Source organism: Camelus ferus, chromosome 15 (genome assembly GCF_009834535.1).
Source record: "Camelus ferus isolate YT-003-E chromosome 15, BCGSAC_Cfer_1.0, whole genome shotgun sequence".
Classification (NCBI taxonomy): domain Eukaryota; kingdom Metazoa; phylum Chordata; class Mammalia; order Artiodactyla; family Camelidae; genus Camelus; species Camelus ferus.
This window is the reverse complement of record NC_045710.1, coordinates 25,966,818-25,979,132: the sequence shown is the minus strand read 5'-3', so window position 1 is coordinate 25,979,132 and position 12,315 is coordinate 25,966,818. Positions and strand designations below refer to the sequence as shown.

Sequence of the window (12,315 nt, the reverse complement as noted above, 5' to 3'; positions counted from 1 at the left end):
TGTACTAAACCTGTCTGTTTAGAGGCTCAATTCAAGTTCCATCTCTTTCACGAAATCTCTTCAAAGCTACTCAGTCTATAATAGCCTTTCTCTTTGCTGATCACTACATCTGTACTATTATTTTATCATTTGATTATGTGATGATTGTTACTTCCCATTTTTTGTGTCTTCTCTCTCTAAGACTATAGGCATAGTCTTAGGTTAGCTTATAGCAGAGAAGCCTAGATTAGCTTAATGGCAGATATACAATAAGAGTTCAGCAAATCTTTAAATATAAGATAACAGTACTACTAATAATAGCATTTATTAAGTGATTACATGGACCAGAACTGTTCTGAGTGCTTTGCTGTGTTAACTTATTTAATCCTAAGAAGAGTGAGGTTGGCACTCCTGTTATTCCTATTTCAGCAATTATGGAACTGAGGCAGGGAGATTAAGTTGTCCTAAATCAGAAAGCTAGGAAATGACAGAACTGGGATATAAACCCAGGGGTTCTGGAACTTACTCTTAGCTCCTTTGCTGTTCTGGATCTCCTTGGAGTCAGCAGTGCAGTGGGAAGTGATTAGGTCTTGATGTTTCCTCTTCAAAAACATGCTAACAGCAATGACAAAAAGAACAACTTCTTTTTTAAAAAAAGTATACTAGCTATGTATTTTCTTTCGACTTTGTTAACCTGTTTAAATTAAAATCCAGTTCTAAACTTTTCTTGCAGATGGTAGTTAGCATTGCTGAAGATCTCTTACGAACTGCTGCCCAAAACAGCAGGCTGTCTTTACAGCGCACCCAAGCTGGATGGCTCTTACTTGGAGCACTTATGACTTTAGGTATAATTATATTTGAATAGGATTTTGTCTTATTCTATAACTGTCAGTAGACTTTAAAGAAAATTTAATTTAAAAGTATTTAACTTTCACATTGAATGAGGTTGTGAAATGGTAAAGGTGTTTTTCTCATCACTTGGTAATTTCTTCTTTTTGGTAATTTCTGCTTAAGTACATTTAATGAGAAAGGTGTTAGCAAGTTTCACGGTTACCATCAGAAAAGCCATGATCTCACTGATTAGCTCAATGCTAATTAAAAGAGATGAGCGTATATGGGTACATTCCATGCCCAAAGTGAAGACTAGTGATGTTTTTAGTAGGGTAATAGAGTCACACTTAAAAGGTATTGTTGGGGCTGCTTTCTTGGGGTTCTCCTTACGCACTTCACTTTCCCAAGTGCTATGATAAATCTGAGATGCGGGCGGAGTTTACCGTTGTACACAGAACAGAGATATGTGTTATCATGTGATGAGGCGTGTCCACTTTTTACTTCACATGTTTGGTTTCTACTCTAAAGAGTATGTGTGTGTGTACTGCAAAGTTACTCACTGCTTGATGTATCCACCTTTTGGAAATTATACCTTGACCTCATTTTCTAAAGGAAATAAAAAGTGGTAACTTTTTTCCTGCAAGTTTAAGTATGTTAAGTGATATGTTAAATGAGTTCCTTAGCAATGTAAATATAGGTTCCTAGTTCTCAATATACTATTCCATAAAATTAAATTAACCATATCAGCTGCCCTTAAAGTGGAGTAGTAAATATACATATGTGTTTGGGAGTGAGTGTATATGTTTATATACATATATATTTATAGAAAAGACTTCATAAAATATGTCCCGAATATACTTTGTCATTGATAGAATGTAATTCACCATCCTGAATATATTTGGGTGGCTTCTTTTAAATGACTTCTTGTGGATTAATTCTATGTTGCATCCTAAAAATATCGATACTTTTTAAATGAATTTTATTATGCTTTAATTAGATATATATTTTTTACTTAATAAGAAACATTTTTAAAATGTTAGTATTAGAGGTAAAGATAGAGTGAAATGATAGATATTATTAAAGCTTGTTTGGGGCTCTTTTCTTTGACTATTAATGTTTGTAATGTGTATTATATATATATCTGGTTTTGTATTCTTATTTTCTCCATTAGGACCGTCTGTCGTTCGTTACCATCTGCCCAAGATGTTGTTACTGTGGCGAAATGTTTTCCCTCGTTCTTTAAAGGAATTGGAGGCTGAGAAGGCCCGAGGAGATTCCTTTACCTGGCAGGTAACATTGGAAGGTCGTGCTGGAGCTTTATGTGGTAAGAATTGAAAAGATTACACTTTCAGAATATTATTTTCTTGCTTACCTTAGAGGTAGGAGTGAAAATTAAATCAGTTACCGCATGCAAATTGCTTAGAAATATGCCTGAAAAATGATTCATGCTCAATAAATGTCAGTTACTTTAAAAAATATATTATTTTCTTACTAAAATATTTATGAAGTGAAAGAAAATCATTACTTCAATTTTTTTATTTTAATATATAAGGGTGAATTGGTAGGCTTTTTGATTTAGAAATAAACTTTGTTAATGATCTATACTAGTTTACTAATTTTGTAATAAAAATGAAGCCGAGACTCTGAAAGGAAATTAGAGTTAGTGGTCAGATGAAAGCCAGAACTCAGGCCTCCTAATTCCCAGTCATGCAGTCTTCCACCTGAAGAAGCACTGGGTCACCACGTAAAAAAGTCCAGTGTCTATTTAGAGGAAAAAGAAACTCAGAGTTACCAAGGTTACCGAGTTTACAGTCAGTCTTTTCATAATGGACAAATAGCTCTTTTCTCCTATCATTGTCAAATCTGCAAAAGTTGATACATTTTTTTTAGACATCAGCATTTTTAAAAGTAATGAAATAAGGTTATTTTAGTTTAGGAGTCAGCAGCTTACAGGAAAGGCCCAAGTTTTGTTTTCTTCGGAAACTAGAATTATACTGAGTGACCCTGTCCTTTTTCACTTTATCTGAGGGTGATTTTTTTTTTCCAAACTGTGGGAGACAGATGTACACTTAACCATAAAGGCAGCAGGGCAAGGTGTCAGTTTTGTTTCCACATATCTAGGAGCTGTTTTAGTCTTAGCTCTACTGCTGAAGAGCCAATAAAGGTATTCCTTCTCACTGGGCCATTATGTCCTCACTTGGTTCTGTTCTGAAACAGCTTTCTTTGTAGTCATCTGAATTCATGTGGGGTCATAGACCTCCAAGTTCTCGCTCACAGAATTCTCCCTAACAGATATCTCCCGTCCCTCCATTACTGCTGTCCACTCTTCTAGACTTTTCTAATGAGTTTTCTCTGTAGTTGCAATTGGTTCTAATTTTGGTTTGACCTGTGTTTAGGACCTTATATTTTGTAATAATTGATAACTGTGGGTTCCTTTATATAATTTTATAAATTTATTCATCATCACAAAAGCTGCTCCAAATCTGTCCTTTTAAAATTTTTATTTAGCAATGAGGAGTTTTGTTGCCCATTGTCCTGAACTCCTAACGGAAGATGTGATTAGAAAACTGATGACTCCTATTGAATGTGCCATGACTATGATGTCACAGTAAGTAAGCAATTACGACGCGTTAACATCCAATCTTATATATTTATGAATAGCCAAGTTTTGTACTTCCCACTAGTATCATGTAGGAAACATAGAAAGCTTTATTTGTGTAAAGTGACTTTAAAAATTGCAGTAGTGGTATGGATTAAAATAAAATTGTGTTTTATGGTGTGTCTGTTACTAACAGTAAAGGTCACAAAATAAACTGAAAGATGTAATACTTACAAATGTTCTTTGCCAATACATTGATACATTGCTGGAAAAAAATGTTTATAAGTAATGCTTATTCTAATAAGCTGATACTAACTATACTTTTAATATTTTAGCATTCCATCTGTAATTAAAGCCCATGGAGCTCATCTGAAAGCTAGTGCTGCAATGGTTCGTTTAAGGCTTTATGATATCTTGGCTTTGTTACCTCCAAAAACGTATGAAGGTAAATAAAATTTTTGGATGTCTAATAAAAATTCTTCAAGGGGGCAGGGTGTAGTTCAGTGGTAGAGCATGTCTTAGCATGCATAAGGTTCTGCATTCGATCTCCAAAGCACCATTAAAAAACAAACAAACAAACAAACCTAATTACCTACCCCCAGAAAAAAATCTTCAGTATACCTTTCTAGTTCTTCACAGTGTGATAGAGTTCTGACCACGGCTGTCCCACTGACTCACTATGTAAGTTTCCCTTTTCTTCATGTGTAGTAGCTAACAGTTGTTGAACACTACTGTGTTCCAGGTCCCGTTCTAAGCCCTGCACATACAGTAGCATCTTTAACTCTAACCACAATCTTTAGAGGCTCAAATATAGCTCAAATCCAGCTGTTTCACGTTCAAAGTCTGTGCTTTTAATGACTACCCTCACTATTATAATATAGCTAATAATTTAGGAATCTGGAGAGAGAATAGTAATGTACTTTTATAGAAATTAAATGTTATATAAAATGTTAATATTACAATAAGTCATTGATTTGTTTCCAGTGCAACCATGCTTAAGAATTTTGATATGTTCTGGTTCAGTGTTTGTACATCATTGGGTAATTAATAGTGAATAAAAATCATGATATATTTAATCTATTTAAAATAAGAAATATTTCCTTTATTTGAGTTTTTAATTACTTTAAATAATTTGGACTAAAAGGCATAATAAAGTAACAAAAGAGGAAGTACCATTATTGTATATTAAAACCAGCATTAAAATATTTAATATGGATTTTTTAAAAGAGAATAAGGATTTACTTATTTTATTCCAGTTGAACATATTGCTGCTCAGTGATTGTCATTTTTATAAAAAGTATTCTTTTTAATCTGATCTGAAGTTCTGTTTTTTAGGATCTTTCAACGCACTTCTTAGAGAACTGGTAGCAGAGTTCACTTTGACTGACAACTCAGCCAACACGACTACTTCTCTCCTCAGATCCCTTTGCCATTATGATGATAGTGTTCTTCTTGGTTCCTGGCTTCAAGAAACTGATCATAAATCCATTGAAGACCAGGTAGTAAACCATACAGTGAAATGAAATACTAGCTTGATCGAACTTAATGGCACTGTTACACATTGTCATTTAAAAAGAAAATGTTGTAGACTAAGATTTAATTTTCATTTAGCTTTTTGAGACATTTAAACATACCTTCCTAGTGGTGGATAGTGAAAAAGGTAACCAGAAATAGTTAGAATTGGGTGAATTGTCTTTATTTAGTATTCTTTGTATTTAAGTACCCAGTGGTTGCTGTGGCAGAGATCAATTTTGACTAGCTTTTCAGTTCTTGGTGTTTTGCTTTGATTTAGTTTTTTTTGTGACAGGTTAAAGAGAAATAGCATGGTTGAAGATTTAGAATCTTTGCCCACTGAATATGTGATTTCTTATGCACTTTTTAAAAAGAGTTACTAAAGGTCCCTTTTCAAAATTTTTTCTGGGTTTAACTTATTCCTGATATTATTTTGCTTAGAAATTTTAAGGTGGGTACCATAAAAATGTTTTAGAATGAACAAAACTTTTCTTAAAATTGCATAAAGTGTTATGACATTTTTTAATGGCCAAATTATATTTAAAATCTATTTAAAATTTTTCAGATTCAGTCAGTCTATTCTTTTGTTACCTTTTCTCTCTCCTCCCCTGTTCTATTCTTCATGCCCAGTACTTGGCATTGGATTTCCCAAAATGAATTTTGAATGATTTTTATGTCTTTCTTTTACAGCTCCAGCCAAACAGTGCATCTGGAAGTGGGGCTCTGGAGCATGATCCCTCCTCCATTTACTTACGGATACCTGCTGGAGAAGCTGTGCCTGGCCCTCTGCCTCTTGGTGTTTCAGTCATTGATGCTTCCGTGGCCCTTTTTGGTGTAGTGTTTCCTCATGTTTCTTATAAACACCGGTTAGTATAAAGTCAATCAGGTAATTTTAAGTTAGATAGAAATTATTTTTAAGCAGTAGATTTTCCCACCCCAGTTAACTCTGCAATAAGGCTAATTACTACTTAAACAGTAGTCTCATAAACATAATGTAAGTGGCACATAATAAATTGCGTGCAATAATTTGAAACTATTTTTAAGATTTGGCCTTATGTGCTAGCATCTGGTATCCACTGTATTGTGGACTAGGTCTTACACAATAAAATTTTCATTATAATAGTTGCCAGTTTATACATATCTTTAAATAGAGACATCAGTTTATACATATCTTTAAATAGAGACATCAGTTTTCTAAGTCTTTTGTTACTGAGGAAGTAAGTGGATGAGACGTCTGTTACCTAGTAACATTTGTCAGATGGTTGAAGTCTAGAATTTGGAAAACTAAAGTAATTGGTTGTTTTTCTAATAGAAGCATTTTAGTTTGCTACATTCTATGCCCACAGACACTATCCTTAACTTCAGTAGGCATTTTATGTATTTATGATGATTTTCCCAAAAGAAAGAATGAAAATATATTAATGCAAGACCTTCAAAGATAATTCGAGTTTTACAAACTGTGCCTCAAGAACATTGTTTCATTTGTATAGAAAAGATAATATATCTTTAAATGTGTAGATTACTTGACTAATTGCTTTTAAATTTGAGGGGGAAATGTTAAATATGAAATTTTACTGTACCTAGATACCTTAAGAACATTTGGTTGCCACATAAATGTTAAAGATCATTAAAGGTCTTTAATTTTATAAAGAATTTTATAAAGCTTCTACTTTAATATCCTTGTTTTAAGTCTAAGGAAATCCAGGTCTAAGAGTTTATGGTTTGCCCCAAATTATACAGCTAATTATGAGAGCCATAACTAGAATCCAGGATTATCTGAACTTTATTAAATCACTTTTGTGAAACAAGATCAAGTTCTATTAAAAAAGAATATATAACATAAATTTCCAATAATGGAGGAATGAGCAAATAAATTATAGAAAATTGATAGGCTGGAATACTTTTTACAGAGACAATGTTTTGGTATCAGAGAAAGCTTATTATACAACGTTAAATGAAAACGGTATAAGGTAAGAAGTGATCCCAGTTTGGAACTTAAAATGCATAAACATGTACAATGGTTATTTCTTGGTAGTAATTTTTTGTTAATATTTTTCAAATTAAAAGAAATAAATATTTTACAATATAGAAAATTTTTTTTTTAGTTATGTATTTGAGGTCAGTTATAGGCAAATGATGTTTGCTGGCAATGTTGAGGACCATGTGCCTCTTCTTGTGTGTGTGCTTGAAAGCAGTGTGAGTGATGTCCTGCTGCCTCACCTCAGATGTGGATCTGTGTCAGAGCAGGTGTACAAGTGTCAGCTTTAGCCCCAAGCGCCTCTAACTGAATTTCCTGCTGGAGCTAGATGATTTCTTGCTATGTATTTTTTGAAGAATGCTTTGAACTGAGACCTATGGCCCATTATAATTGAGCTTAAATTCTTACAGTGATCTCCTGGAGATTTTGATTTCCTACATCAGGTCATAGTCATCTCTGTATGAAATCCAATTTCCCTGGATTCCTTTGCCCCATCCATTTCTTTTTAGAAGAATATGATATGACCTCATTCTCTTTAATCAGAATAGTCTCAAATGGCTGTGATTTCTTTTTGGTGTTGTTGTTAACTGTCATTTTTAAAATTTGAAATAATAAAAAAAAATTCCCCTCTGATTTTTCACATATAACGAAATGGACCAAAGCTAATTCTTAAAAAAAAAAAAAAATCTCCCAATTAGCTTCCAGAGATAGGATATGAGATACTATTTTCTTCTATGTGAGAGTATTTTTTAAAAAATGAAAAATCATGCCACATTTTAACATTTCCAACTTAAAAGTCTTCCACAGAGATGCACAATTAATGATTATTCTATTCAAGAAACCTTGAGCATCTACTTTATGCCAGGCACTCTGTTGTATGCTAGTGTTAATGTTGAAGACCACTTATTTTGCCAGTTGAAACTTAATGTTAGTTGCTTGCCTTGTGCCAGTTAGTAGTTACATGTCCATGTATTAATTCAGAAAGAGGAGATCTGGTTTGGACCAGGGAATGAAATAGAAAAGAGATAGCATGAGGTATTATTTGTTAAACAATTAACTTATACCCTTATCTCTGTTTTTTGAGCTGTGTTTGAATAAAAAGTATTGCTAATGTGATCTTTATTCTTTTGTTGTAGATTACAGATGTTGGATCACTTTGCTGAATGTGTTAAACAAGCCAAAGGTGTTCGCCAGCAGGCTGTGCAGCTTAATATTTTCACAGCTGTTCTTAGTGCATTAAAGGTATTTACTTTTAAAACGTAGTAAATATTCTAAACTATGATTTTAATTAATGCCTTTAATATAATAAGTCAAGCATATTTGGACTACTATGTTTACATGTGTATCTCTTTATAATTATGCTTTTATATAATTTTAATGAAATTACTAGAAACTATATCAAACTCATTATAACTAAATAAGTATTTTATATTTCAGTAATGTTAAAGTTCCTGTTTTAATTTGACGTCTCAGATTTTATGAATGCCAGTATGTTCTTTCAGAATTTTCAAACATACCTGACTAATGAAACCTGATATTCCCTTGGAGGCTAACTAGATAAAGGTTAAGTCTGATTTGTGATCTAGACCGTAAATCAGGAGAGGTTGTGTTGAAAGAATGCTGCATTTAGATATCATGTTCTGGTTTAGCTACTAACTAGGTTTCTGTCTTGTGTGATTCCTTTAACCTTTTTCAAACTTCAGATTTCACTTGTATAAAGTGAAGTAACAAATATTTTGCCTATCTCTCAGAGTTCATGCACTATACTAGGCAGCCTGTAGCCCCTCATGATATATTTGATAACTTCATATTATTCAATGCCAAGCTTCATATTACTGCTTTAAAATAAAAGGGCAACAAGTGTTTAAATGGGCATGAATTAAATCACATTTTGTAAGCACCAGGGAAGAGGGATGTAGGCATTGGTTATACAAATCAAGGTTTGTACCATTTATATAATCATTAGTATATGTCCTTTTTTGAGACCATTAGCTACCAGCATCTGAGGTTTTTTAAAAAGGAATGGGGTGGTCATGGTTTCCCTTAGTGGTTGGAAGGCTAGTGATCAACTGTAATATTGTTGTACAGTGCACTTTTCTTCATAGACGTGCTCACTGCTGCCTCTGCTGTAGTTTTCCCTAGGCACCATGACTTAGATTTTTGGTCTCAAGTAAGTAATTTAAGTTCCAGGATGCTAAGTGTAACTAGAACAGAGATACTAACAATTTAGTATGATGAACAAACTGTATCAACATTCACTTACTGATTATTCTTACCTCATTTTGTCTTTAGGTATATATTGGATATACTCTTTATGACATAATTGTCTTCTCTGGAAGTGTTATGTAAACGTGTCAAAGTTTCATACTCATCAGGCCTTTTCCTTCCTTAAAGTTACAGTGATAAATTTCAGTCAGTTAAATAACAGTTGATTTAATAATAATACAGTGTACTTTATATTTAAAACAACTTTTAAGCATTTGTTTTTGGATAGAGACACTCCCAGGGATTGTTGGTTTTAGGGCTGATTCAACTATAACTATGTTATATATCATGTTGTGAAATCATGTTTAGTAAAGTGATTACTGTCCGTCTAACAGGTATTCTAGGCATAGTATATGCATGTGAAAGTTGGCTGAAGAAAATAATGTGTGAAAGTATATGTATATTTACAAAGATTGCAGCCTTTTGTTTTTTTTGTTCCCCACATAACCATAGGGCCTGGCTGAAAACAAAAGTACTTTAGGACCTGAGGAAGTTCGTAAATCTGCTCTGACACTGGTTATGGGGGCTCTTGACAATCCAAACCCCATCTTACGATGCGCAGCAGGGGAAGCTCTTGGGAGAATGGCTCAGGTGGTTGGAGAAGCAACTTTCATTGCTAGAATGGCCCAGTATAGCTTTGACAAGTAAGTGGCTCTCTTTATCAACCAGTTAAGGTTCTCATGTAGGCAAAGGTGTCTTTTAAGTAATCAGTAATTATTGACCGGACTTTATTTTTTCCACATGGTAGATACTTTCAGTGTAGTGAGGATTTCTGTTTCAGCCCTTGAGTGTTATGTGATGGAATCAAGAAGATTGTTGGTAAAAATTCCTCTCAGTTAATGTGTACTCTGCTCTGAGGAAGTGTTCTGAAGTCCTTTTATCTCTGCTTCCCCATTATTCTTTCTGTTAATTTTTCACTTTTTGGAGTAAGCCATTCTTTCTAACTACTACCAAGTTTGTTATCTCTTAAATTATCCCTGAAACAGGGGATACATTTAGCATTAGGTTTTAAGGATTTCTTGGCATATTAATTAAAAAGAGTGATCTCAGAGGTCCAAATAAGAATGATTAAGATGACAAATGTACTTATTAGTGACTGTTGGTTGTTAATCAGGCACTTAAGTAGAGCAGTTGAAAATTGAGTGGTCAAGAACTGATACTTGAGTTATGCAGATTAATCATTCTTAGCTGTTGTATATTTTGAATACTAATTACCAAACTGCATCATAATTATTAAAGAGAGAGAGAGGTTGAGGAAAGCAATGGTTGTGAAGTAGTAGTTTGGAAGAAATATTTTCTGAACTCTGGAATGGTTTTCCTTGTCATCACACATGAGTGGTATTTTAGGTGGTTATAGTCTAAAGCCCCAGTGTATTGTTTGAATCACTAATGAATCGTATGGGCAGGCAGAATATAGTTTGAAATATTCCCAGATACTTAATCATCTGCAGGATGGCTTCAGTTATTTTTCTAGCAATAGATTAGCTTTGCCTTTTCCAAGTATTTGTCATTGATTCTGAAGTCAATTTTTGTTAAGGATTTTTTAAAAAAGACAGAACCAATCTTAGCTACCTGCTTCATGATTTGTGTTTTGTTAATAGTAGATAAAATGGAAGTGTATTTCTTTAAAAACTCTTGATTGGTAAATTTTTCTTTAGTTACAAGGAGTTTTAATTTAACTGTCTTCAGTACCTGTGGGACTACTTATTTTGTGCTTAAACTCTGGTGAAACTCAAGGGCATTTCATTCATATTCATACCAGTCTGGTTAATGGTTTGCAAGTGTTTTCATTGCTTAGTTTTGTTAGCTTTTCCAAATAATTTATTATGACCTGGAATTATTACATAGGTTTTGTTACCCATTTTTCACATTTTAATTTACCTGAAAGTGAGATTTGTCTTAAAACCTCTATGAAATGTCATAATTATTTGTTAGCATTTTATTTCTTTTGAAAAAGCTTCAATATCCTGTGGCTTCATTATGTCAGACTGTTCCATCAACATTATCTGTTGCTGATAAAATATACAACTATGAAAGGTCAAAATAACTTATACATACAGGCCTGTCAGTTGTATTTGCACATTAAAATCTTATGCCATCTTAGCATTAAGACTGAAAACATTTCTATAAATCGTTCTCAGTTAATAGGGAGTAGTTTCAATTTTTTAAGATTCAATTCAGAAAAAAATAAAAATCATTACTGGTTAAATTTCTTTCCATTCAAATTGAAAATCACTCCAAGACCTCTGGGAAATGTATATTTGCATATCTTAGATTATTTACTTTATTGAATAGCTGATTATCACTGAGAAAATTGGTCTAGCTTCTTCACTCACTGAAATGACCTCTGAAAGTCACAACAGGAAAGAAGTTTCTATTCTGTATAATGCTTTAGAATTCACAGACTGCATTCATTCTTCTTTAATTCCTTAAAATGACTGCTGTATTGGACTAATAATATGTTCATTTTACAGATGGAGAAAGTGAGGCATAGAGAGATAAAGATCACTTATCCATGGATATGTTAGAAATACTGCTAAGGATGGACTTAGTTCACTTCCTTTATTAATGCATTTCTTAACGTCTGTTCTATGACCGCACTTGCAATTTTTCTTTGTTTGCCATAGGCAAACTGACTGGCTGGAGTCTTGGTGATGGTTTTTCATCTCTTGATTTTATTTTATGAGTTTGACAGAAGTTTGATCATGGATGGCTTATTGAGAGTTACAATACAGTTTTGAAAAAAACATTGGACAACAGCTAGCACAGAGCAGCGATCCTTATGAAATGAGAAACAAAGAAGGGGAATACTACACTGGCTCCAGATTTCTGCCTGGAGAGAGTTTCCAGGCTGAACTGCAGGGATAGGAAACCCAAACCCATCTGAGTTGAGGAGAGAGAATTTAGAGTTTGGTGAGGCCAATGTACCTAGAATGTGTGGGGTAGAACATGAGAGAGGAGAGAGTTGCACAGATTCAGAGCTAAGAAGAGAGGAATCATCTCAAGTCTTTGGCTGAGCACTGATTTGTGCATGAGTACAGGGAAGCTGCTCAAGATCAGGGGAAAACACACCAGGAAGGAATAGGTGGAACAACACCCAGAGCTCGCACAGGGCTGAGAATAGCCCGTGTTCTCACTATCCAGATTGGAA

The 12,315-nt window shown here is 33.7% G+C and overlaps 1 protein-coding gene across 1 annotated transcript in view; it reads left to right on the top strand.

Moving 5' to 3' along the window:
- Positions 1-12,315, top strand: part of HEATR5B (HEAT repeat containing 5B) — an 89,563-nt gene that overhangs the window by 20,834 nt on the left and 56,414 nt on the right. Inside the window, exons 11-18 of the mRNA XM_006192760.3 lie at positions 713-824; positions 1,982-2,134; positions 3,319-3,418; positions 3,745-3,854; positions 4,745-4,908; positions 5,612-5,787; positions 8,036-8,141; positions 9,618-9,808. Of these exons, the coding sequence (XP_006192822.1) occupies positions 713-824; positions 1,982-2,134; positions 3,319-3,418; positions 3,745-3,854; positions 4,745-4,908; positions 5,612-5,787; positions 8,036-8,141; positions 9,618-9,808 (1,112 nt within the window). The remainder of the gene's footprint in view (positions 1-712; positions 825-1,981; positions 2,135-3,318; positions 3,419-3,744; positions 3,855-4,744; positions 4,909-5,611; positions 5,788-8,035; positions 8,142-9,617; positions 9,809-12,315) is intronic.